At 38.9% G+C, this 26,689-nt stretch overlaps 3 protein-coding genes across 6 annotated transcripts in view; 1 reads left to right on the top strand and 2 right to left on the bottom strand.

Moving 5' to 3' along the window:
• Nucleotides 1-19,320, top strand: part of LOC100744987 (host cell factor 2-like) — a 25,095-nt gene extending 5,775 nt beyond the window's left edge. The window contains exons 1-8 of one of the 3 annotated variants that reach the window (XM_003494346.4): nucleotides 7-846; nucleotides 6,492-6,652; nucleotides 10,455-10,612; nucleotides 14,328-14,484; nucleotides 14,759-15,055; nucleotides 15,131-15,441; nucleotides 15,979-16,304; nucleotides 16,706-19,320. In XM_003494346.4, coding sequence (XP_003494394.1) covers nucleotides 6,499-6,652; nucleotides 10,455-10,612; nucleotides 14,328-14,484; nucleotides 14,759-15,055; nucleotides 15,131-15,441; nucleotides 15,979-16,304; nucleotides 16,706-17,435 — 2,133 coding nt within the window. In that variant the 5' untranslated portion in view covers nucleotides 7-846; nucleotides 6,492-6,498 and the 3' untranslated portion in view covers nucleotides 17,436-19,320. Of the gene's footprint in view, nucleotides 1-6; nucleotides 847-6,491; nucleotides 6,653-10,454; nucleotides 10,613-14,327; nucleotides 14,485-14,758; nucleotides 15,056-15,130; nucleotides 15,442-15,954; nucleotides 16,305-16,705 lie in introns of those variants that run through there. The other 2 variants (XM_012393214.3, XM_012393215.3) reach the window with 2 other exon arrangements.
• LOC100745110 overlaps nucleotides 1-21,284 on the bottom strand; it is a 26,978-nt gene extending 5,694 nt beyond the window's left edge. Inside the window, exon 1 of the mRNA XM_024371889.2 lies at nucleotides 20,985-21,284. The gene's annotated coding sequence lies outside the window, so the exon portion shown is untranslated. The remainder of the gene's footprint in view (nucleotides 1-20,984) is intronic.
• A 495-nt stretch (nucleotides 21,285-21,779) lies between these two features.
• LOC100744866 (protein brunelleschi) lies at nucleotides 21,780-26,516 on the bottom strand. 2 transcript variants are annotated; one of them, XM_003494345.4, is made up of 12 exons: nucleotides 25,346-26,516; nucleotides 24,992-25,265; nucleotides 24,723-24,921; nucleotides 24,438-24,649; nucleotides 24,176-24,374; nucleotides 23,679-24,093; nucleotides 23,388-23,608; nucleotides 22,949-23,306; nucleotides 22,727-22,883; nucleotides 22,472-22,649; nucleotides 22,172-22,395; nucleotides 21,780-22,094 (listed from the first exon to the last, which is right to left on the bottom strand). In XM_003494345.4, the coding sequence occupies exons 1-12, from the start codon at nucleotides 26,281-26,283 to the stop codon at nucleotides 21,903-21,905; spliced, it is 3,567 nt and encodes a 1,188-aa protein (XP_003494393.1). In that variant the 5' UTR covers nucleotides 26,284-26,516; the 3' UTR covers nucleotides 21,780-21,902. The 2 variants fall into 2 exon arrangements, with proteins under 2 accessions (XP_003494393.1, XP_012248652.1); XM_012393229.3 differs by having other exon boundaries at nucleotides 21,780-22,088.
• Between the last annotated feature and the right edge of the window lie 173 nt (nucleotides 26,517-26,689).

The following is a 26,689-nucleotide window of genomic DNA, read 5'->3' as shown; positions in this document are numbered from 1 at the left end:
CTCGATGACGACTCGACGAGGTAGGTGCTCGACCCGGACGCAGTACGGAAGAAACGTCGAGCACGCAGAGTGCCGTCCTCGTGACACATCTTAGCTTTTCTTTTCTTTTGATCCATGGCAACAAGGAAACGTGGCGAAGTTTGCCCGGTGAATCACTCCGTCGAAGATTGATCGCGGTGATCCCACGGTTCGACGAGATCACTACGCGGTACCATGAATCTCCCGTCTTTGCAGTGATCGTAAATGAAGGAGACGTTTATCGGAGCCGAGGCAAAGATTATCAATGACTCGATGCCGCGGCGAGATAAAAGATGCATGGAATTTCTGAATGGTACTGAATGACCCGAGTGACACTTCGTACGTCGTGCGCCAATAGAACGATCCTTGTCAACATTGGCAATATCTTGGCGATATATCCGGTGCTGGATACAGTCAATATGTCGCGGTGAAGCAGTTTAAGGATGAACCTGTCTTTTGTCCGCCGTGTGTTCTGTGTAAACTCGAATACCGCGGTCGGCTGGATTCTTGCTCACCGTGTCACACCTGCCGTTGGGAACAACAGGTTGAAAGTGGAGTTTGTGACGATTTGAAGAGATCACTGGCAACGAACCGGAGATTTCGTTGTTGCTTCTGTTAACCGTTCTGGGCCACGTCATTCGACAGATTCGAAGGTCTACCAATTAGACGATGCGTTTCCGCCGAATCAAAGGTTAATCGCCGAGGAGCATTCAGCGATGTTCTTACCACCGTAAAGGCAGGCTTAGTCGCATTTAATCGTCGCTTGCATGTGGGTCACAAGTTGCATTCGCCAAAGCTAACGAGATAGAGGGTTTACCGAGTAGAGAGGTAAGCTTGTTAAAATTGCGTTACCCTCAGGCATCCAGCGTTACCGGCTACCTTTATAATTAATTCGTTCTTCTTAACATTTTTCAAATGTTCCCGCTGCTCGTCACGTTTTCCGCTCCTTCGAGATTTACCGTGGGTCGAAGTAGCTGAAAACATTGCGGTCTTTTGTCTCTGATACTTGGAACTTTGTCGCGTGCGATATTTTTCTTGTAGAAATCCTTAACGCGAAATGTGAACAATAAACGACGTTCGAGATGGGAAACGAGTTTAAACGCGTAGCTCGAATGGTTTAAAATAGATGATATTTAGAAATTACGAAGTCAGTGAAGTTGAAGTCACGTGGTGAAGATGCGGTTTACGGTGTCCTTAACCTCACGGAAAATCAATGTTCTTCACGTAATGTTAGCCAAGTATGCTGTTCTATCTTCTTTATAAACCATGATACAAAGTTGGACATTGTTCGAATAAAATTTTATTCCAGCAGAACTACGAATAAAATGAAGTTATTCGAGAATAACGAGTAACTTTTTATTGAAATAAATATATGAAACAATATACGTGACACGACACCGCGTTATACTCGCGTTATAACGACAAGCTGAAGATTCAGTTCTTTAACATTATCTACAGTACGCAACGGGAGATTTAAATTTGTGCGATGCATAGACTAAAATTTGAGTCTCAAGCTCGTGGTACGATCGAAGTTGGGAAAATTCTATGGCTCTAAATAACAATTAAGATTAACAATGTTGCACTGGTGACATCGTTTCCGAAATAGTTCAGTTTGAAAAAGTTGTCAAGTACGAATTTGTTTTAATTTAAACGAAACTTTTAGCAAGAAGATAGTGTTTTACGTTTTCAAAAACTTTCGCGTGTCGAGCGAAATCTCTCGCCGATCCTGCACTTCTGTTTGGTCGTCTTTTTAAGGATATGCATTTCAGTGTGAAAACAATTTCTCTGGTCTGATCGAGGTCATTCACCGCGTTTGTTTGACACAAATATCTTCGCACTGACGAATATTAGGTAGCACTTGAAATAACTCACGCTCAACGCAATTGCTATCGTGCAGAAGAAACGACACAGACGGCACACTGTCGGAATCTTTGTTGTCGCCGCATTAATTTCATTTATTGAAACCTAACTGGGTCTAATACTCTATTCAGGGGCACCGATACCGCGACCATCCAGAAACAAGTATTATCAATTCGCATCACGTTGCTCCGTGATTTTATTTTAAGGTTTCGTTCTATTCTAAAAATTCCTTGCAAACGAATTTATCTATTTCTCATTCAGATTGATCAACACGCCTCGATCCCAGCGGCTCGTTTAATGAGTACGTGGCTTAAAAGAATATTTTAAGCGAAGCAAATAACAAGTTGGCGCTAGTAAAGCGGTTTCAATTTAGTTGAGTCCGAGTAAGCGCCGAATTGAATCTCGAATATCTATACAGTCACATACCATAGGTTCAACATCTAATCATAGATACGAACCAACGAAACGAGAAATTCGATATCCTGGAAAAATGATCGGACACGTTCGTGTTGCACGGTGATTGGGATTACGTTTTATAAGCTTCGTTTAGATGATTTACATCGGACGTAGTTATACACGGGAATGCGTGGGGTTACGTGGATCCTACCGCAAGTGACACTGGTGACACGCTGGAGGGTTTCTAGAGGATGTCATTGAAAACACGCGTCAAACGGCAGGGACGTTTTACATCGTAACGCGATGACAGGGAACGACTTCCCCTACTTCCTTCTTATTGCCCGCCATACGACACTTTGTAAACGTTTTGAAGAAAGAAGAAAAGTTCGATCGTAACTCGATATTAAGAATCCACGATATAGATTGGCGTTAATTTAAAGGGAATTGCCACTTAAGCAACGCTTGAATTTTTAATGCCTTCGTTCGCTTCGATGAATCGACAGGGGTCCAAAGATCGACGCGATACGCGAGAAGTTTTCTGCATCCTATGGGGTGTGCAACGTTGCATGCGCCGGATGACTTTTAGTTGGCGTCCGCTGAACAGAAACAGGAAAAGATGCGGAAGAAAGGCAAGGGAGAAAAAGATTACACGGCCAGGTGTACAGCGAAAAGTGGTTCTTTGCACGTGCATCCGCTGTAATGAGAACTCAGTCTTCGTTCTCCGACGTAAGAATGCGTTAACGAACCTTAGGTGAAAGTTCGCTTAAAAGATTTTGTTAGCGCATGGCTAAGAGCTTCTGATATTTCAAATATGCCGCTCGTACTAGATTACGAAGTAACGTGTGTATAGAAGGAATTCGAAAACCGTAGCCTTTGACATTCATAGATCTCACTTATCGCGATTTGTTATCGCCTTAACCAGAGTTTGGTATAGAAACATGGACCCGGGGCGAAAAAGAGGAAAAATAGTGGAACGTATACGAGCGTGTAGGAACGTATAGGAGGATAAGCTGCTGGAAATACCTACATATTTTTCCGCGGTAGACAACGAAAGAATCGATACTGTGAAATCGCTGAAAAATACCAGCCACATTTCTCTAATCCTGCCTTCTTCTCTAGTATTCGAACGAGGGGTGCGAGCCCGCTGTTTAAAATCTCTAGACGGAGATATTATATCGGTTGACGTATATTTTCCTCGCTCCCGGTATTCGTTGACGCTGTTCAGACACCCGCGTATGTTTCATAAGATCTTTACGCTCGATTCTCCCCCGTGCATTACGTCCATTTCAAAGATCACGTAGAAAAAAGTCGTGCAGTTAACGACGCTTGGCTAGGTAACGTGATGAAGTCCGACAGATTAATTTCGCGCGAGAAAATCGTAACTTTTTTTCTTGCCACGTTGACGACTTGCTAACGATCAGACAGTATGGCAAAAACAAGCGACGAGCAACGACCGAACACGTAATTCAGTAAGGCTTTTTAGTGCTTTTAGTGACAGCATGTATGATGTTCGGTAAATAATCCTCGTCACAAAAAGTTGATCGATTCATTCAAAATACATAATTGTGAAAGAACCTTAAACTTCTCAACTTTTATAGATACGACACGCGATTAGAACAGATGGTCCACGTGTTTCTATGTTATCGTTGCAATTCCATTGTAATGCTATGTTGGTTCTACGGTTACGAAACAAGAATAAACTGCCTCTCTACCGTTTCTCTTCCTTCCAGTGAATATACTCTGTCTTGTTGAGGGAAGAACAGAAAGATCGTCAGTGCCAAACGGATGCAAATGAGATAAAATGATTTTCTTCGTATTCGATAATTCATAAAGTGAAAGATTTAGCACTTCTGAATGTTAAATTGCGATTTACGCAATGCCGTAAAAGTATCACTTGCATTCCTTTGGTTCTAGGTGTTTCATTCGTGAATCGAAAGTTTGTTGACGATTTTATGATTGTAAGATGCAATGCGCCATAAACAGAGGTCCTTGGACGAACAACGCGAAACAGCCGGCAAAGGAACATCGGGCCACGTAATACAGGAATCAAGAGAAGTGCGAGTGTCGACGCGATAGAGGAAATTGTCTGACTACGCTCCCTTTTCGGAAGCCGGTAGCGGTAACGCATCCCCTCGCGAATCGAGTTAAGCAGAGCGAGCGAGAGAGGATGCTTTTCGCTCACCCTCCACGCAGAATTCCTCCCTCTGCCTTTCAAACGAAAAGGGAGTCGGGGGATCAAAATCTAGTCGAATCTTGGCGGTCGCGCTCGTAGCATATCGAACCTGGGAAAAATGAAATTCCCGCCACCGGTCGATAACACGCCGGTTTCCAACGTTGTTAGGGGTTGCAGGAAGAAAACGCTTCCCCGTAGAGTGCTCAAGAGCCAGCAGTCGAAGGGATATTGCTGTGATAAAACAATACTCGAGCAAACGAGAGAGGTTGAGAAAATATGCCCGGACAAAATCCATCGAGTCCGACTATACACGAGTTCTTAAGTTTTAGAGCACTTGAACTAGAAGAAGATAAGATAGAACTAAAAAAAAATCACTAGGAACTTATATAAAATCTTTGGGATTGTTATTTTGCTACTAGATTATCGGGCAAGCGAGCTCAGCTATTCTATTATTTATGAACCGGAGCTCGTTCTAAAATTTGTCTGCGCTTGAAGATTTGTTTCTTGCCAGTGATTTCACGATTTCAACACTGTCGTCATTTTTGCCGAAGCAGACGCAAACGTAGCGTCGATGCATCATAAAAGATTAAAATGACCGTGTCTTTGAGTATACTTCCAGTAGGATGAACGTCGAAAGCAACGAGAACAAACGACATGTTTTCGTACGTTTCTTGTTTCCGGGTCAGACACCATTTGCCATCGATTTGACAAAGTGTGAAAATGCAAGTTACGCAACGATGCGACAAATACGAGGAAGTTGCGAATAGCGACTGATATTTGAGAAACTTTTTCACCTATATTTAAACACGGTTTCACGGGGGAATCGTTGAATTTCCATTCATTTGAATTAGACCGCCCACTACAGAGAGGTTACACCTCAAAGCCTAATTTATTCAACCAGATTGATATGTCAACACGGAATTGCTTCGTTTAACGCACTATTCGATCTTCCCTCTTTTGTCATTAATATTCCCATTAGCAAAAGATATTTCTATTTCTTCTTGGTTCACGTTTCAACTCTAAGACGATAAATGATACTTGCGTGATTTAGAATTTTCCTGAGCAACATTGCATGTCATAAAGTGACCCACGAAAGTACAGAAGAATTGTATGAATACATTACGTGCCTTGCATGAAACTTTTTCAAATTTCATACTGTATTTTTTATTGATTTTACATTGATTTTTTTTACTAAGAATATCTTTGCAATAAGTGACTCAAGTTATTAAATTACAGATTTTGTCGATATAATCACGGTGGTCGTGCCTCGTTATGGTACTAATGAAATCTCGAAAAATTTTGTATAACACACGTAGTATATTCGTAAGAAGTTTCAATCTAAACGTTCAAATATTTTCGCGAGCCACTGTACGTTCGTTATTTTCTCCGTATTTTCACAGATTTCCCTCCGCCACGTTTTCTTGGTGGTACTGTACAAAACGAGTATAGGTATACCATGGGGAATCCCATTTGTACGGCGTGGCGCGTCTACCGGCGAGCGTATTGCTTGGCAGACGTATTTGCGTACGCGTGTTTGGGGTGCGTGAGGGTGCATTCGTTTACCCGAAACTCGATTTCGAAGCTTCGGTAATTGAATTTCAAATACGTCTGCGTAGCCGTTGATACGTTTAAAGCCAACATACGAGGCATTTAAGAATATCGCATTCCTCACTGTCCAACTCGCGATTATTAAAACAAGAAGCAAAGCAATCTACTTTATGTAATAATTTCGTTTCTCTATATTTATATCAGCACAGTCAAGACATAAATTTATCTTTCTTACGGATAAATACTCGATAAGCCAAGTTACAGTGGCCACATAGTAATCTTGAAAGTGCGCTTCGTCAACATTTGTTCAATTCTCATTGAACTATTTTTGATTCATCTGTTACTGCAGCAAAATACAGCAACATCCGCAGTCTGTACTTTTTTACTACAAATCGAATCTAGTTTTCTCAATTTCGTTTCACTCAATTTCGGCGAATAAAACACTCGTTAAATCGTTTCTTTCACTAGAACTAATTCCGAGATCTCTCTGTTACAGGAAGAAAATGTGGAGCTCGGTTACTGCGGCTGGCAGTGAAAATGGGCCCGCACCACCTTCCAGAAGCAAGCACAGCGCTACTTTGCTCGCAGGGCACGTATATCTCCTTGGCGGACGAAACGGCAATCTTCCTCTCAAAGACCTCTGGCGATACAGCCTCGGTAAGTGATAATTACTATCGCTTTCAATTCTTGCCCGACGATATGTACGAATAGTTAGTAGCGAGCTTTGCAACTAACGACGGAATTATGGAAAGCGAAAAGGGAAAGTGGAATTAGTGGGTGGAAAAAATCCTTGTAATTACAAGAGGTATTAATACACGACGTCTGAGTAACTTGAATACGGTACACGAACAACATCTCTGACCAACGCACCCTACCATCTCGCTCGGTGAACGAGGGTGCGCGACGGAATTTAAACGGGGTTCAGTCTGATCAATAATACGCCATTATTAAAGCCCACGTATATCAACTAAATCCGCCGGCGATACTCCACAATTACGACTGTTTCCACGGAGATCAGACGTACGCGAATTAATTGCACCCTCATGTGATAATCCATGGCTTATACGCGTCATAACCAGCACCGTGCGTTTGGCTGTTGCGTCTCGTAACCGTAAAACCAGCCGAAACACTTCGATTCTTATACGAGACGTCTAGAAGCAAAGTGCAATTGATATTTCACTGATATAGGGAGTGAATCGCATTTCAAGTTCAGAAGAATTAAAAATATCGTAGGTAGAGTGTCTAGAGGTAAACATTAAGTGATATTTATTGTCTGACATATAGTAGGGATTATATGCATAAATTTTTTATGAAATCCGTCTTTCAATTCATTAGTTATCAAATACGGAGAAAACAATTTTATTGAACTTTACATGCTTTTAACATTAGCGATCTTCTGGTAAACAATGTTTTGTGAGAAAAAGAGACATAAAACGCGAAACAACACATTTTAGAATTTTGGGAAATTTATGTTCCCAAAGTTTATCCTTCTGAATCATTTAAAAACGAATAAACTTTAGGATAGTATACCAGGCGAGGCAGTGTATTGGAAATTGAATCGAAAAGTTAAAGCGATTTTAGAGTTATGAGACGTATCGTATCGATCATTTCGTAGCATCGTGTTCAAATCGATCAGTTTTTTCAATCGCGAATTATTCGCTGGAAACCAGGCTTAGTCTTAGCAGAAAAAGTTTACTAAGAATCAAATAGAAGCATCTCTTATTCGGCTTAAATAGCCGATCACGTAGAGCCTAGCCAAGTTTCGATCTGCTTGACTGGCAACACACTAAACGTATTCCCTGTGGTCTCTACATCGACCGATTCCGATATCGGAATCAGCCAGCGAATTCACGGGAGCGGATTTTAAATTGGTCAAAGTCCCCGTTACGTTCTTTTAGGAAAGAAACGTTTAAATCGTGCGATGATCCGAAGCAGAACACGTTACTGTGGATAATTCGACGTTGTACGCAAAATACGAGGCGAAATCCTAAAATGAATTTCCAATGGTTGATGGTACGTCCACGAGGTGCCCTATTCATCAAAAGGGATTGTTCGGCTACGGCTTCGGGTGAATATTAAAGCGGCATCGGAAGGGTTGCATGTTGGCGGTTTGTCTCCTGGGGGCAAATACTATCAGAGTAACCCCCTGGCATGTTTTAAAAGCATAGCATTGTCGATACTTGATCTTGCAAAAATATTGTGATACCTCGAAGAACCGTAAGAGTACTTCGTCCTTGTATGTTTTGTTTCACCCTCTTTTGCGATCGGTGGGGATTTCAAAGGGTTCTTGTCCTTTATTTTCTATTTATTAAATCGATATCTATCCTAAAACGTTAATGACGATGGTAAAACTCCAATAGCGTGCAGATATTTGTTTCAGTCGTTGTATGACACATCGATTTCTTTAATACATTTTTCAACAAGCTGTTAACTTAAACACGAACGAGTGTATTATAAACATTTGTCGAATGAAAGCGAGCGAAATAACATTTTTCAATATTTGCCTTTGAAGTTGTGATAAGTGCGTTGATGCAACATATTGAAATGAATTAGTGTTATAGCCATTCACGTGCCTCGATCCATTTTTACATCGAATGCCTAATTTGTGACGAGTTTGATAAAGATTAGAGATGCATAGCGGATCGATCGTTTCTATTCGCTTCGGGTCGATTATTTTCTTTTTTTTGTCATCAAAGCCATCGGAACTTTATCCTGTGAACAGCATTTTTCGAACAAAAGGGTGCATAGCTTCGTAGCCAGCTAGATACGACACGTGTTCGTAATCAATGTCGGGCATCTGTAGTGTCAGTCTAGGAGAGCCGCAACTACTTCAGCCAACACATTATGCTTCTTACGTAAATTTCGTACGCTTTGTTCTCGAGCACGTTCCAGTGCGAAGCTGCGATTCGAACGTTTTTACCGTAGAGGAACACTCTTTTGATTTTTGTTGGAAAATACAGACGAACAGCGAGAGGTGGAAGGTGGAAGAAAGAATCTTTTGTTCGGCATCGGGCAAGAAAAATCTCGTCCTTCCTTTATTCATACGATATAACGTAACTTCATGCCCCGCTGATTTCCTTTGCCTTTATTTTTCTGAGCGGATTAGGGGAGCGTCCCTTTTCTCTTTTCGTAAAACTTCCGAAGGGTAAAAAAAGAACGTCTATCTCTTGTTAAACCCATGCAATAAAGGAACAAGTTTTAACGCACCCTTCAAAGCGTCATCAACTTAACGTTGAATGAATTTAGATTTATTCGATCTGCTTTTACGTAGATTACGTAAAAATCATGCTCTGATTCTTGCAAAAAGAAGAACGATGTTTTGTCAGCGTACAAGGTGTCCCTGCAATCGTAATATACACTCACAAGGAGCAATTCTTTATGAAAAAATAAATTATAATAGAATTTTGAGTATGAGGCTTCGTCCTCGAGTAAAACGCGATTTTGAAAATCTACTCGACGCGAGACCTTCGCTCCTCGCTTTCCACTTACTTTCTTCACGAGGAATCGTTTCTTGCTCGGTTGCACCATGATTGCACAGACGCCCTGTGGTTTTTGTTTTAATACGCGAGTCGCGGTATAATTATTTCTCGTACATTTCGTTCTTTTTTCTTCGCGTCCTTGGCACTGCTTGCATTTAATCCCTCGAACACACTGCAACATTCGCCGTCGTCCCTCTGTTTCTAAGAAGCCCCGACCGCTTCGAGGATTTATTTCAGAGCAGCAGATTGCCGAGGCGGGTGAAAGTGTGATTTAGCGCGTCGAAAAAGATTTCTAGATACCCCTGAGATTACGATTCCCTTTGCGTGTCTTCCTTCTAATTTTGCACGGTGTTGCATCGATGTAGTAATTTCACACGAACACCCGTGCGCTCTCGTTCGCAAGTGTGGAGACATTGGCCGGTCTCGTACAAAGCATCGACAACTGACTCGAATCGATTGCGAATATTCAAACGGACTTCAGATTTGTTACATAAATATGTAACGAACAGGTGTCCTGATATTTATGGCTGGCAGTGTAAGCGAGTTTCTGAAGATATGCCGAAAAATAAGGGCACCGCTTGTGCCGTTAAGTGGCACGGCATTCTTTATCCTAGCAAAAACTAGGACAACTGTATGCATACACGTTGCACGTTACAGCGGAAACAGGTAATTAAAGCGTGCAACAACGGCATACATTAAAAAAACTGCAGCCGCTAAATTAAGCATACCGTCTGGATGCGAAACACGCGACACCGATAAGACGAGCCTCTTTGTTCCTTCGCTCTGTCGCAATTCTTTTAATCGCGACTTCGTCATCCCCCTAGCGGAAAAATGCACAAAGCCAGAGTCGCGTAAATCTTGTTTATCCAGCTTGATGCAAAGAGAGAGAGAGAGAGAGAGAGAGAGAGAGAGAGTCTGGAATATGAAAACGTTTGGAATAACGAGCTGACGGGTTAACCCTTTCTTTATTTTCTTTACAGCCGACAGTAAATGGGAGGAATTGCATCCTGGGGGAGAAAGACCGCCAGCACTTCAGGAACACAGCGCGGTAGCTTACAAGGACTGCCTTTACATTTTCGGGGGTGAGCTCGGCTTTTCCGCAGGCACGGAAACGCCACTTTGGGTTTACAATGTCAAGGTAACGTATCACCCAAGGCAAACCGGATTGCACCCTCTCTCGAAGAACGTTACACGTGTCGCGGTAAACTTCGTTCGATCGAATCGGAAGCATCGAGATGCGTCTTGATTGCGAACTTGCGTTGCTTATACCAGGGCAAATGTTATGGCTCAAAGTAAAACGGAGATTAAAAATACTAAAATGTCTTTGGAGACTTGCTCCTTGAGAAAATCGGGATATACGTTTGTATACATACAAGTATATCCAATAAAAGATATTTCAAGCCACGTAAATAACAGAGACTTCTAATATCTACGACTCAAATAAATAACAATGTTATTTACTGCCACGATATAAGTGGCTAAGATAATATAAGATAACTATACATAAAGTAAGATAAGGTATATATAAGACGAGATATCTATATATATATAAATAATTACGAAAATGAATTTCAGTAGGAAATTGATTTCAATTTATACGAGATTCCCGTAAACGAACCGTCAGCTATGCGTACCGGTTAAATTCGTTAAGAAGATTTAGTTTCATTCGAATTTAGGCGATTCGATTTGACGGGGCCGCGGCAGCCTCGAGGTATTTGGCCCTACGATGCTCCTGGCGTCGAGGGTTTCGACACCCTCGGTTGAACAAACCAGACGAAGGACCATGTTGGCCTTGATTGACAATATCTTGCTCCGATGCTTTTCATTTAGTCCCATTTACTGAAATTCGTTCGAAGATACAAAACGACGATTTTAGGAATTACGCATAAAGCGAATAGAGGGGAGATCTTCTTGGTTGCTCGTTTGGAACGAGAGCTATTAGACAATAGCTGTTCCTCAAAGTTCTTGCCACTTCATGCAGTATAACGATAGGTTTCGTACGATTGTTCGCTATGCTTGTCTCATGGTTGTCCTTAGTTGTAGTTTACTGGTTCCTGAACCCAACCCTCTCTTTTTCCACTCCCCTAGAAGACAAGTTGTCATGTACATCCGATACATCGGGTCGTAGTTTGTCTTTTACGTCGTTTCTATCGATGTTGTGGTTTCCTCTGGGTATTATTCTTTCATCTGTCTTCAGCGTCATCAGCAGCCCCTATGCACTTGTGTCCTTCCTTGCAGATCGGGTAACGTGATTAAGGCTTTTGCAAGCTGTGCTATCATGCTATGTGATCTATATGATCTAGAAATCGTGGTATATTCGAAAAGGAAGTCGAAAACGTAGAACTATATTTTCTCCCGTATTTCGACTTAAGTTTTTTCGACGTATATCGCGATCGATCACGAGTCTCTGGCCGCCATCTTGTTATTCTCGTGATGATTGACCGTCGTGGATGCATCATTCGTCACTGTCATCTCCAATTTACCGCCATTACCTTTCAAAGGTATCGAGTTCCATCGATCGATGCACACATCGTGCCATATATTTGTTTGTTCCGACAAGCGACTATCTTGTGTCACGTGAAAAATCGATATAACCGAAGATTACAGGGGAGAGACATAATAAGTTACATTTTTTTATCTTTTAAAGAGCTGTAGCGTCTACCGATAAAGTTTATCATGTTTCTCCTGTATTCGATATTCGACAACATCTGACAATTCTTTGATGCTTGCAGTTTAACCAGAGTAATTTTTTTGACAACAGCTGGTGTCAACAGCCCTTCCTTCCATTTCGTACCCTCGAAATTGAACGGCGCTTATCCTCCCAAGGGTTCCTCTTCCCTCAACCTGTATACCATTAAAAATTGATAAACCCGGGGCACATATGAAACGTGGTATCAGTTTCGCCTTAATAATTCCTCTCCTTTCAGCAATATGCACTTGTGAAAAATGAGGATATTAGAAAGTATAAAGACAAATGACGTCTTCCTTTAATTCTTTATAAATTATCGAGGAAAGTCAGAAAGAAAACGAAGGTCGCAGATGAGAAAGAAAACTATGAATCTATCGGATCATTTCTCCCTTCAACTATTTCTTCTCCTGTCCTGTGTTTTTCCCCACGCGACCTTAAGATTACACGACCCGCCTACTTTTCTCTTTTTAATTTTCCCTAAAATCCGAACTTTCTTTACCGCGTTGCTATGGTTACTCTTGGCCCGTTTGTTTTTATTCATTGGACCATGTCGAAGGCCTGGGATATTCCCCGTTGCTTGTCTCTTCGCAATGTATTATTGAAATCCGCGTTACGAATCCGTCAGGCGAACCCGATTGGTTAAGCCGGAGGGGTTGCTTCGTGGTATGCTCTCTTTCCACTCTCTTTCTCATCTTCCCTCCGAGCTTCGTTAAAATTCTCTCTTGCTTACGTCTCTCGAAGTCGGAAGAGAAATTTCATCCCGTCGAATATTTTTTTTCTTTTTCTTTAAATTGATCGCAGCCGCTCGATTTAGTGCGAAGACGCGAAGATTCATCGATATATCGCGCGTCTGTTTAACGTTTTACAGCGATTCGCGTAATTGATGATACCCAACTGTTCTCTCGCTAATTTTACAGCGTTTTAACGTGGATGGCGAATTTAGCTAGTATTCCACCCTTTCGCAACCCCCTCGTACCGTAATACAGGGTAGACGCAAGTGGCTATACAGACCTATCAACTTTAGGCACGTACTTGGAGTTACGTAATTACTTTCAGCACCCCTGCTATATAGCTTATATACCGTCCTTCCATCTTCCTTCCTTTGCATGTACGATCGCAGACCCTTGGCTAAGCCAACGCATTTGCTTCCTTCTCTTTGACGCTACACATCGACGGACTGGAGCGAAAGGCTCGCTGCGATCGCCACTATGCTTCAAAAGATACGAATGTCGGTGCTATCTCACATATGACAACGCACAGAAGGAATATTGGTAATTGATTTCATGAGAAAACGAACGAATGACAAAATACACGTTTAATGCTGAAGTTTAAATGTAGAGGTAGTCCTGATATAAATAGATTTGGTTAACGATGTATTGAAATTAAAAATTGTTCTTCTATACGAAGTAGAAAATCTGACTTGTTACGTTCTTCTGTGGTCTTCGTATTTAAATGTGGTCGAAAATTCTCATTCTCATGCCATAATACATACGGACATCGGTTATGTTTCTATTAAATATAGAACAGGTAAATAGAGGAGAGCGCCGCTATCCTTCGAAAACAAATCGTGCGTTGCTTATGTCCTACATATTTTCATCAGTATTTTTTCAAGGTAAACGATTAAAAATAGATCGATGCATTTAACCAACTAACGATATTGTATGCTTCTCTTTATTCTATACGTCATTCCGCCCCCTTTTTTTTTTTGAATAATTCAAAATACGATAATGCCGAAGAAGCTGTCATTAGACCTGAGATATCAAGCTGGAATCTACTCGAACGACAAAATAGGGGAATGACGAATTAGAACTCTTGTGTGCCTTTTGTTACGTGCAACCCCAGTTATATCCGCCATTCAGAAACCTTCAGTCTGGTCGAAATTGGAGAATTCTCGCGTCTATTGTCACCTGACTCGAATGATTAACCCTTTGATACTCGCTAAGATTACCAAAAGACTAAAAGCCTAATATCGTCAAACTTTATCAATATAATTGCAGCACTTGGGGTTTATCACGATGCCAATAAAATTTCTAATCGTTTCCTTCTTAAAGACGCCTACAAGCGCTTTGATACTTTGTTCGAATATCAACTAAATACTCGAACGTTTGACGAGCACAAAAAGTATCCGGATTTTTCTTTGCATTCGAGAATTTGTTACTTGTAGACCAACATGTGGAGGAAAGTAAGAGCGCAGAGAGGTTGTGCGGTTCCCAGAGGTCGAAGAGGCCATACTGCTTTAGTTCATCGTGGTCAGATGCTCATTTACGGTGGTTATCAAGATCTACGTGGCAGTTCTCCAGAATTGTGGGCTTTCCATTTCGGTAAAATTTCACAATTTTTACGATTGAACTGTTGACATTTATGCAAATTCATATGTTTGTAGAAGCAACTAAACGAATAGCACTTAGACAAAAAGTTTCACCCAATGCACTTCGTTTCTTATACTTTATTTTATGTATATTTGAATATTACGCGTACTCTATGTACATTCTCGCACCTTGAAATTTCCCATAAGCGCATAAGAATCGGAAATCTATTAATGATGTACATATTTTGAAAGGTGGCTGACGATACGATCGATAATGTACGTTTTAGAAACGGAATCGTGGCATCTTCTTTCCTCCAGCGAAAGCGGGCCAGCAGCGAGGCACAAACACTCGGCAGTTCTACACGGTGACGCCATGTACATTTATGGGGGTATGACCGACCTACAAGAGAGAAGCGATTGCTGGCGATGGGATGTGAAGACCGCTTCCTGGTGTCTGTTGAAGAACAAACCAGGACCAGGACCTCTACATGGACACGCAGCCTGCAGGCTTCCCAGTTGTATGCTAATATTCGGTGGAGAAAGCGGTGGTTTAGCTACGAACGAACTATGGAGGTTTCATTTCGGTAAAAAATCCAAACATTAGTAGCACAACGATTATGTTCGTCGAAAAAGATACGAGGTGTGAAACTTCTTGAAAGGTACGGAAACGTGGGAGAAATTATCAGTGCCAAGTCCTAAACCCCAGCCAAGAGCGGAAAGCGTTGCATTAGCAGTTTCCGAACTGATAATTCGAGGGACCAATATCGACAATTCGAAACCAAAACCGAGAAATCAAAGGACGAGACTTTGTAACAATAGGATATCGCCCAATGAAGCACCGGCTAGACCGAGCTTCCTTAAAGAAATTTCGAAATTGTCGCAAATTAATCTATCGCGGCTAAGTCATCCGACAAAGTGCAGCTATTCCGTTTTAAGTGGCCAAGATGACAACGAGGAAAGTCCGCAAGAGGTATGTTCCCTTTTTAGTTACGTTTGTATTAAGTATCCGGACACTTATCTATATCGAACAAGGTGTATTTTAATTACAAAATTGTGAATAAATCGAATCGCTGTAATGTTATCCTTTATAACTACCATAGTTACGTACGATAGGATATTATGACGCGATTAAATTGACTTTTAGAAGCCAATTGGCATGCGATAATACAACTGTGTTTCTAATTTCCTTCGAACCTTTCGAAATTATTTTGTTAATTGACAAGCTCCTTATTTTCAGATTCTGTCATTTCTAAATCACAACACAAATTAACTCTGCTGCATTTTCGACATAATTACGTTCTCCTAATCTGTATACTCTGGTCAAAATCGAATACTGTTCAAATACACGTCAAACAAAGTGCCCGGATACTTATGAAAAAAATAGTTTTTTTTTTAACCATTCCCTCGTACTCGTATTATATGCACACGTATCAAGCTTTATATCTGCACAGAAAACGCATGTGACAAATGAGCCTGCCTGCAGGCGAATACGTACTATCCGTTTCAGCAAGTGGACTCCGAGGTTGTCGAGCCATCTACGGGTATGGTGAAATCACGAAGCGCTAATACGCTAGCTCGTAGAAGACAGAAACCGCCGGAAACAACATATAAAAACGTGGACACGAACAATTGCAACAACGCAACCGGTGGTCCCGGCATGACAAGAGATCCTATCTCGGTACCGAATTTCCGTGCTCTGACCTTGCCAACTCCGGTCCTGACACCTGTAGAAGCAGCCAGGCTTGTTTTCGTCGACCCAGACGAAAATAGCGACAACGAAGAACGAAAGGAACCTCCTACCTCTAGGCTGATAGAAGTTCAAGAGGAAAGGCGGTAAGTGCACTTTCGTACTGCTATTTTTGTAGGCGGAAGCGTCACTAGGTGGATGGATAAGCGATACAATCCGTAAAATAAAGTGTTAATTGGTAACAACGACCGACGTAATCACAACCATACGTGTATACACTTGCGTTCAAAAATAGAGCACCTTCTTTTTAGTTTTTACTTATTTTTAGTAATCGATGTAAATTATTAATTTCAAATGAAATATATCTTTCTAGTAAAATTTGTAATATCTCAGCATTCCATTCTTCATCATTGAAATCTATCAACTTTCGCTATCGACGGTATTTCCTTTACTACGTCGCTTCCACCTACTTTACAATCTACTACGTTACAATCGCAACGAAAGTTACGTAAGGAATACAGAGATGAAGATCCTTGGAAATTTCCAGAGACTTCGCGGCTGTGCATCAGGCCTGTCAGCCGACACGAGGCGAGAGTTACAGCTCACACCTTTACGAAGCGGCGCTACAAACACCAAAAACACCGACCACGTCAAAAATTCCTACGTCCGCGTCGGTTCGATTCGCTGACTTAGAAGAAGGTGAGGAATCGACGTCGGATTACGCGAGTATAGAAGCCCGTAGTCCCGGTGATCCACTGGCCGACGACGACTGGCAATCAGGACGAAAGAGCAAACAGTATCGCCCCATAGTTACCCCGTCGACGATACGCGAAGGTCAATTCGGCTTTTGTAATCCAAATTACCTCGGACTGGATGAAACGAAGAGTCATCATCAGCAACAGCAACAACCTCAGGATGGCAAGTACGCGAGATTATTGAACAGTCCACCGGACAGTGTCTTGGAGGACGAACCGGGTAGATCGGCCTCGCAAACGTTCGCGGAATTACTAGAACTTCAAGAAATCAAAAGGGTACCAAGAGCGCCGCCTAAAAGTTTACCATTAGGCTCTCCGTCGAGGAGAGCAGTCAGTGCGTCGAGAGCCGAGAGACAACGAGCTAAGGTTGCCGCGGTTGACATCAAGGAAACCGAGACACCATCGTATGGACCAGCACCGCTTTATGTTTTTTTAGTTGGCGGGAAAGAAAAGGGTCAGGTGACGGTGTTCGCGAGGCCCGTTTCTTTGTGGAAATTGCAATTAGCACCACACATTTTTTAAAAACGATAAGTATGTTTATTGGTTTTATGCATTTTTACACGAATAGTTCCAATGAAATCGAGCGATCGATTTTCTTCGAAAGACTTGCCTGTTGCTCTTGAAGAGCGAACAATCGATAAACGCAATTTCCTAATGCCAAATGAAGACTGCAGGGGAAGAATACGATAAGCCAAATTTCACACTTTTTATAGGGAGTTTCGAGATTCGGCACGTTATCAATTCGCCTCGTGTTACCAAAATTATCTTTTTATTTGCTTTTTAAAATTTTAGAATTATCGTTGTAATATCAAAATGTTGCTTTTGACTCGATAATTATATATCTTTGTCTTACACAAAGCTTCGTCGACTCATCGTTAATTTTAAAAGATTTACATGTTTGAATCTAATAAATTGTAATCATGAGGTAACATCAAAATCAGAGAATCGTTAGAAATATACTTATTATATTCTTCACCTATGATCTCCAAATGTTACGTCGTTGTAGTTAGAGGAATTTCTTAATCTTTTACTGCGTTCATTATCGAAGACAACGTATCTGTTTCGTTGACGTGCATTTACGTGCTTCTTAATAAGTTTAATTATAAAAAGTCTTCAGCTCTTCGAAGTATCGATATCGGAAATTATGCAATTAATATAATTTATCGTGCAATATCAAATGTGATTAGGACAGCGAAGTACTCGAGTTTGTAGCGACAAATTTTAAACTGAACATAGTTATCGTTATTTCAGTATCTTGTTTAAAATATTCTTCTTTAACTATATGAAACTATATTGCTTACATTAAACTATAATAATTTAATTATTTCCGTTTTATTGCTCGTTTATTTTGCTACTTACATTTAATAATAAATGTAGTAGTACACGAAACGTTTTACGGTAGATCAGTGAATGGAAACGCGTAGATACATGGAAAGTTCATATTGAACCGGCTCATTTAAGACGATTGTTCTACGGTTTTATTTATTCATAACGAAATAAGCAGTCATATGGAACAGATGTCCATACTAAAGCGCAAGTCAAACACGAGTGAAATGAATAACCAACCCTCTATCTACGAATGCGTCCTGTCAGTCTTAAGTGGTATACAATAAGTCTCATAGAATGTTATAAAAATTTACGATTAAGATCGATACGTTAGATCCTAGGTTTACCATAAATGATATAATTTTTCATACTATGGTAGATAGACGTGTAATACGGAGTGCTAGATTATTCAAATTTTTTGACGCGATATTTAAAGATGTAAAATAATAACATCAGAAAACTCGCCCGATCTGCGCTTAACTGCCATCGACTGTGAACACGGATATGCATAGAAAATAAAATAGAATTAATATCCATAAGTTCGAAGTGTAACGATCGACGTTAAAAGCATTCTGAATATTAATGGAAATCGGTGTGTGATTGTGCCCAATGTGAATAATTAAAGTACGTTTCAATTATTCTGTGGAGATTAGATTTTTATATATATATATAAAAAAAAAAAGATGACTCTAAGTGAAATTTCGTCGGTAAACGTGAACTAGAGTAGAATCTAAGGAAGCTATCAATGAAGATAACTGTGTCGAGTTTTTCTTTTAATTTCATCACGAAAGGAGACACTTGTAACGCGCGAAACGTACAATCGTATATAAAAGAAAAACTATTGTGTTCCAAGACGTTTTAGCGAATATAAAACAAAGGTACGAATCATTGAAGTCAAAAAGTCTCCACTATGATTATATTTATGACGGTAGCGTATCATAGATCCGGTATATATATGATAAGTGAAAGAAACGATAAAATATGGGAGGTCTCTTGTTCATGTAGAGTTTTTATGCCCGCAAAGGCCCAATACATGTAATCCATCCATATAGTAGCAAAGGTCAACGTGGCACCTCATAGGCTGAATATTAAAAATCATAATTTTTAGTCATTTTTAGAGGTACAATAATAATAATTTTAATTTTAGATATACTTACAAATAGGAAAGGTTATTTGGTTAAGAGTTAATTTTACACGTAAAATGGTTTAAGATAACAAAGCTACGTTTGGTTAAAGGGCATGTGCAATATGTATAGGTGCATATTAAGTATCCTTTGTTGAATTAAACGCTCTGTTTAGTAAGAATATTTGGTAATATTCAGCTAGAGGCCGCAGGCACCCGAAAAATTAAAGTTTTCCATTCGTAGCACTAGTCAATTTTACATTTCACAAAATCAGTGTACAAACGTTAAGATAAATGTTTTTTCGTGGTGTCATTTTTCTCCTAGAATCTCCTAACCTAGAATTTGTTCATTTTCAGATATACATATTAGTATGTACAGTATTAATCCGTGATCCATTTTTGCATTGTATGCATGATCGTTGCCCATAATCTTGACCATTTTGCCAAGCAGCTAGTAACCATAGTTAATTAATTAGTCGTACGAAGTATACATACTAGTATACCGCCGTCGAACTTTCGATTGTCCTACGTACATGTTCCATATTTAAGACGAGTTCAAACGATTCCGTATGACGTGCAGTTTAATTTAACGAGTTGGAAATTTTGCGGTTTAAAATGAAAATGAAAGCGAAGCATTGCATATTTTAAATAATTAACATTCCCGCGTCATTATTATTTTAAGTTGTACGTATGCGTAACGCAGTCTGATAGTCAATTATAATCGTGTCATTAAATATGTCCGTTGCCAAATAATACTTCTCTTGAGAACGTCATGCCTCGTTAAAACGAGATTCAGAGTATAAGCTCGAAGACGTGGGTTAAACCCGAAAAAAAAAGAAATTGAGAAAAAAAAAGAATAACAGTGTAGCTGATTTGAGTGCCTGTAACTTCATGCAAATATATGCATCTCATATTTTTCTGCGCACGAACGATTTTTCGGAAAAAACAATTCACTGTGTTGTCTTCTGGCTTATGCTTCTCTTTAAAGTTACCAGTGACTACATGTCGTACAAACGAGGAAGTAAAACATGGAAGTAAAATAACAGTAAAAGACGGCATTATGATATAATATGCCGATAGAAGGAAAATAAATCGCGTGTTGTTCCAGTCGAATTTCATATCACAGAACGCAGTATTTTTTCAACGAGTAAGCCTTGAAGCAGATGACCCGCACTCTGATTTTTTCTATGTTAAATGTCAGACAATATATGTATGTATATTATATGTACATCTATTTATATGTCTCCATTTAAATGAATAGCTACGAGGATTAACACCATTTTGTAAATATGGTGATGACAAAAGTATCGTGTAAGTTATCAACATCTGTCCAACATATAAAGATTTTATTAATTATTGCTATCTTTGAACTGTAAGTTAACGTAAAACAAATAACTAGATTTGTATGAATCGTTAAGTTACATACAGTACTTTGTTTTAACGCGACAAATGTATTATTTATTATTTGCATTCAAGTTTATGTATGTAACTATTAATCATAAATACCATAATCAAATTGTGGTATTGATATAGTTTGATAAAGTGAAATACAATAATTTAGTATCAGCCACACGTCCTAGTTTATATTTTTAAAAAATGTCAATATACTATAGGGTAAATACCTTCTGTAGTTTACTCAAAGGCAGTTCCGTCGATTACGGAGGAGACCACACATTCTCATTTTCATTTCACACACACACGTACACATGAATACACACAACCATTCCTGCCCTGACCTCCGACACAAGGGCGATATTGATAAGGCTTTAATTATAAATCACATGGCATTGTAGCCTTGAGGTGACTGGCAGCACTGCCCTTGAATTAGCTAGCGAAAGGATTGCCCTATAAACTATATCTTCTACACGGCCATATAAATGATTCATATGACCGTAATCTTCTACCCTTCCATTTTACCTAAAGTCCAAAAATATCTATATCTACTAGTAACTAGTAACGAACGGCCAACCATTTACAGCAAAGAACTTTCTTTGGAGAGTAAAAAACGTCCCTAGGATTGACGCGCAGTTTGATCAACTTATTTTCATAAGCAAAAATGTATCAAGACAGTTGTGCAGTAACGTATGTTACATTCGAGAGACTAATTCACAAGGTTCGATTTTAAAGAAAATTTAAACTGAGACTTTAGTTGGGGTTGGGGTTATATTTAGCCAGAAATAATCTTCGCGAAATTCGAAAAAATTTTGTATCAAAGAAAAGGAAACCTTATTGACGAAGTTACCGTTGAAATCTATATAGGGCAAATTGCAGAAGAACAAAATAGAATTTCGAGTGTGCTGCTCAGTAGTAAAAATATGCTTTTTACCGGCAGCGCGTATAGCGGCATATCTGTAAAGTAAATATGTAAAATATAAATATATTGGAATGGAATATTCATAGAAACCAATTATTCTTTGATAGTTTATTAAAAAAGGTAAAAGTTTTTACATCTTACTGCATACAGTGATAATAACAAAGCATAAATACATTTTATTTTTCTCTCTGTCTAATAAATCACACATTTAATAATTTCATTTACATCAGTAATCATCGACAGTTATTTCTATCGGTGGTATATAACGCCACGTATGTCCAGCGTTTATCAATTCCGAACAAAGAACTGGCGTATTTGGAGTTGACTCTTTACTACTACATTGAATATCTATTTTATATTGTCCAGCTGTAAAGAATACTACACGACATTCGTGATAAACTCGTCCATATTCCTGTAACTAAAAAAGAATAGAAAGAAAGAGAAGGAAATGCAATTATTAGGACTGTATATATTTTTATCACTGAAATAACTTACTGCTGGAAGCATGACTCTATTTGCGCCAGCAATGGATAATCTCGTTTCTAATTGATAATTATTTACACCATTATGGTGATCTTGATAAAAATTTATAGTTAACATAAGATCACTTAGTGGATGTTCCAAAGCATTACATATCCCTATTCCGACACTAACGCATTCACCTAAACTACACGTAAGTTCATCTTGTGCCTTTACAGTTACATCGTTTATTTTGATTTCTGAAAAACATTTATCAATTTAATATAGGGTAGTTAAAGGATCATAATTATACGACAAATAATTATTCAAACATACCCCATTGTAAGGGACTCATTCTAACGAGATCCAACATATCTTGGGTGAGAGTGATGCCAGAAAGGGTTGCTTTACCGATCGATTCCGTGCCCAATAATTGCCACCGTAGGTCAACTAATGAAGCTATATGCTCGGAACAAACTTTTTGTAGTTCTCCGATATCACCTGCCCCATTTAACTATCAATAAAACAGAAACTACTTGTTAATTGTAAGATTTCTTAATTGTAATATGAATAAAAGATATTCTTTATTACCATTGATAATTTATTAAGTGGACATCTATCAACCGGTACAGGAATTCTACAAGGCTCTTTACCCTCCATGTATATACATTTAGTTTGTGTATAATGCAATTCCATTTCATGATTAGTCATATTTGTTAAATCTAACACAAGATAAAATTGTGACGGCCTGGAAATATACGTATACGTATTTAGATAGAAATATGAGATACGACTCTTTCGTTAAACACTTACGTTTCTGCTGGAAGTACATCCCAATTTGTAATTTGTACACTAGGCAACATCTCAATTGTGATAAAAACTGATGATATACGACAATAACCTGCCGTTAGACCTGTACCACCCGAATACTTTATTTTCAATTGCCCTTCGACAACATTTGAAGTATGTAATGGAACTGCGAGCTTGGATAAACGCGAACTTGCCAAAGAAGAATGGCCCGAATGAGAACTTAAACCTGATCTGAATGAGGAAGTTAATTCGGATTGTCTCTTTGTATGCGACGGGGAACTTAATCTAGATGGTAACGAGCTGTGTCCTGAATGAGACATTAAGCTGCTCGGCTGACTGAGATACGTACTGCTGCTAATATCTAAAAGATATTTAATATATAATAATTTATTACACTGTCATTGTATTGAAAGAAAAAGATAGACGCAATTGATCATATTACCATTTCGCGATGTAGGTGCTATAAAATCTGTAGCCGCATATAAATACAATGTAAGACTGGCACTAGCGCCGGGTTGTATGGGTAACTGTGCCATAAAATTTTTATCGCTCCATTTAAATATTTTACTTTCGAGTAATGTGTCTAATGTTGATTGTATTGATAGTTCGATTGTTTCGATAGGAACTTGGCCAATATTTGTAATTGTTACAGTACATTCGGCACTACAGCGTAGAAATGGCTATTAGGTTCCAGTCATATATTTGTTATTATAATTATTTATAATAGACATACCTTTCTCCACCATATAGTGATATACTTGCGCTAGTCACTATATTATCTCCGGAGCTAAAGCTTGCAGTTTGAGGTAAACTTGTGACTACTTCTATTCTTGGTAAAGCTGGAACTACCTCGACAGTATATTGAGAGTGAACCATTCCCTCCATATACCTTAATCTACAATTTGATTTCACCCCTAATGTATGCGTACTAAAGCCGAGAATCTCTAAATCTCCAATTTCTTTAGGCCTGCCCGCTAATGTTACCGCAATTGGTCCTGATTCAGCAGGAAGCGTAATACTTTCGGGAATTGACTCGAATACTACACCATTTGTAAGAAGCCTCATATTGGAAACGTGAAGTTCAAACGGTAAGGGATTAATAAGTTGCATGGATACTTCGCAAATATCACCTTCTACCCATAAATAATCTGTAATCATTTATATTTGTTATATAGTAAATTATAAATAATATAATTTTGTAGGCAACATCTAGTCGATCCATGTACGTACCAACTTTACTCTTAGATATATTTTTCCTCTCTAAAGATCCAAAGTTAATGGGTGTAAATAAAAATGGGCCATGATCTTCTTTGACTCTTTCAATCTTTTGAGGTTGAAGATGTGGTTGCATATTTTTTAAAATAAATGATTTAGTTTTTGGAATATTTGTTAAATTAGCAGGCGGTATAACTGTCCCAGAATCTAAAACCTATTGGGAGTAATTTTACTTTCAACACTGAAAACGTTATCCTAACATTTTCCTAAAACTTACGAGAGGTACGGGAGCGCCTTCGCATTGTTGAGATACATTTTGAAGTTGCAAAGCGGTTTCTTTACGTTCATTAGGAGTTAAGTAATTGTACATTGTTTGAAGTAGAAATGTCATGTGTCTTGTCGCCAATGCTGGATTACCCATGCGATTAGCGGCAGTAACAAGTTCATTTATTACCTGAATTTGTATAACTGGCCAGCCTCTATGGTTTTCTATACAAACAAATTTTCCCTTAACGCTAACGCGTTACGACACGATGCAAAATTATGTCATAAAAAAAATTACCAGGAGACATATCAACAGGATCTAAGGACAATTTAAATCCAGAAGTAGCTTGTAACATTAAATTATAACACTGTTGCCAATCTGGATTAGGATTATTTTGAGATACATGTCTTGTTGCAGCTAATCTTAGACAAAATGATGCTTTTCTTATAAAACCAAAACTTGTGTATAAATCTGATAATGTAGTGAACCGATCAATCTAAAATATTGTATAATTTCTTGTTATTGTCATTTAGTAAATTAAAAACATTCTCGCGTAAACTACATACTTTTTCTTGCTCGCTTAATGGTAAATTTATAAGTATGACATTATTTAAGTATGAAGCAGCTTGTAAAGTACAATTTTGCTCTATTGAAATTCTTGTAGCCTTAAAGCTAGCTTCTGTCTCAATTATTCCAGCATATTGATATTTACTGTAATGTACTATTGCCTCGCGATACTTTTTTGATATTTCTTCAGGTAGCAAAATATGTGGCATATTACTCTTTACCACCTCTATAGCTGGGGGTGATAGCAAAGTTGCCACAGCTTGTGAACCTCTTCTATATATAGTGAAATATTATCCATTCTTTATCCAAAGCATTAAATTTCCATTTCTGAAATTAATTTGTTCTATACATACCTCTGCTTACCTGGACTTCCTTCCTGAAGAGAAGAGTTTCTCTGCAATGGAAGACTTCTACACATATTTGGATATAGCACTAAAGCAGATGCAGCACATAAACCTTCGAATGCTGCTCCTAGCCACAACCAATCATTTACAGCTTGTAGTACGCTAGCTGCAGAATTATAATTGCTCAAAGCATCTGCTGGTAGACCAGCTTGGAGACATAAATCACCCAAATGTTTTGTCATGCGACCTACACATCTTTTTCTATTATTCCTAGATTCAAGATCTAATCCTATAAAATCTTTCTTTTCAAAAGGAGCTAGTAAAAGAGAGACCCTGTCTATCTTTTCTCTTGATCTTTCTAATCTTTTGGATTCCAAAATCCAGAATAAAGAATTGAGGCACTCCATTACATGAACTTCGAGATCAGGACATGTCTCGTCTGTATAAAACACAGCTCTGGTTTTGAAATTCGAAGGTGTACTATATGATGCTGGTGGTTCATGAGCGTTATTTGATTCTAATGGCCCAAAAAGAATAGCACGTGAATCATACAATGTTGCACTGTACTTTACTTTTAAAGTCTCATGGACTCTGCACAACTCGTTTAACTCCACTTGATTGTCATATTTGCCAAAAGTAATTAACCCTAACAATCTTCTGTGAGTTTGAAAATCTCCCCAATCGTTATTTTCAACAGGATGTTCTCTAACGAATCTAGCAAGAATTTCGCGCGTTCCACCAGTAGAATCGGCCACAGAGAATCTGCTGCCTGCTTTCATTATTCGTTCACATAACCTGGTAATAGTCTTTTGTTTGATTTGTGTACCAATAGGCCTCAAAAGTAGAAGCAATGCTGCATGATCATGAGCAGTTTGCTCGTAATCAGGATGAGACATCTTGTTGTCGGGTACCGGACTCGACAAAATAACACTAATAGCCGAGCGCATTTATATCACTCACTTCCTAGTAGTACTTTACGGTACCTAGGTTTACATAGATAATAACTTTGCCTGCGGTATTACGGATATATGATAATTCTTTAATCCGACAATTATATCCCGCGTTCATCATAACAATATTTAATACTACATTTCACTTTGATAATTGTTGTGTTACTACACTTGCAGGGACGACAAATAAAACACACACTGCCATGTTTAAGGCATATCAAATGCGCGTGCGTTATGAGATGTTTATCATATTTATATTACATACGTATTAGCAGAGGAAATTAGTAATCATGGAGGAACGAAAACTTATTAAAGAACACAAAATAAGGATAAGAAATGACAAAAATATAAAGAATGAGAAAGGAACAAAGCAAAATATAGGTATTGAGTAACTTTTAATTCT

Source organism: Bombus impatiens, unplaced genomic scaffold (assembly GCF_000188095.3).
Source record: "Bombus impatiens unplaced genomic scaffold, BIMP_2.2 scf_2222, whole genome shotgun sequence".
Taxonomy (NCBI): Eukaryota; Metazoa; Arthropoda; class Insecta; order Hymenoptera; family Apidae; genus Bombus; species Bombus impatiens.
The sequence above is the reverse complement of the archived record's forward strand: the minus strand, read 5'-3'. Positions and strand labels throughout refer to the sequence as shown.

Coding starts and splice junctions, on each gene's coding strand:
- LOC100744866 (XM_003494345.4), bottom strand. CDS start 26,283: ATGCGCTCGGCTATTAGTGTTATTTTGTCGAGTCCGGTACCCGACAAC. Junction 24,650..24,722: donor TCCTGTTGATATGTCTCCTG/GTAATTTTTTTT, acceptor TTGTTTGTATAG/AAAACCATAGAGGCTGGCCA. Junction 23,609..23,678: donor TCACTATATGGTGGAGAAAG/GTATGTCTATTA, acceptor TCTACGCTGTAG/TGCCGAATGTACTGTAACAA.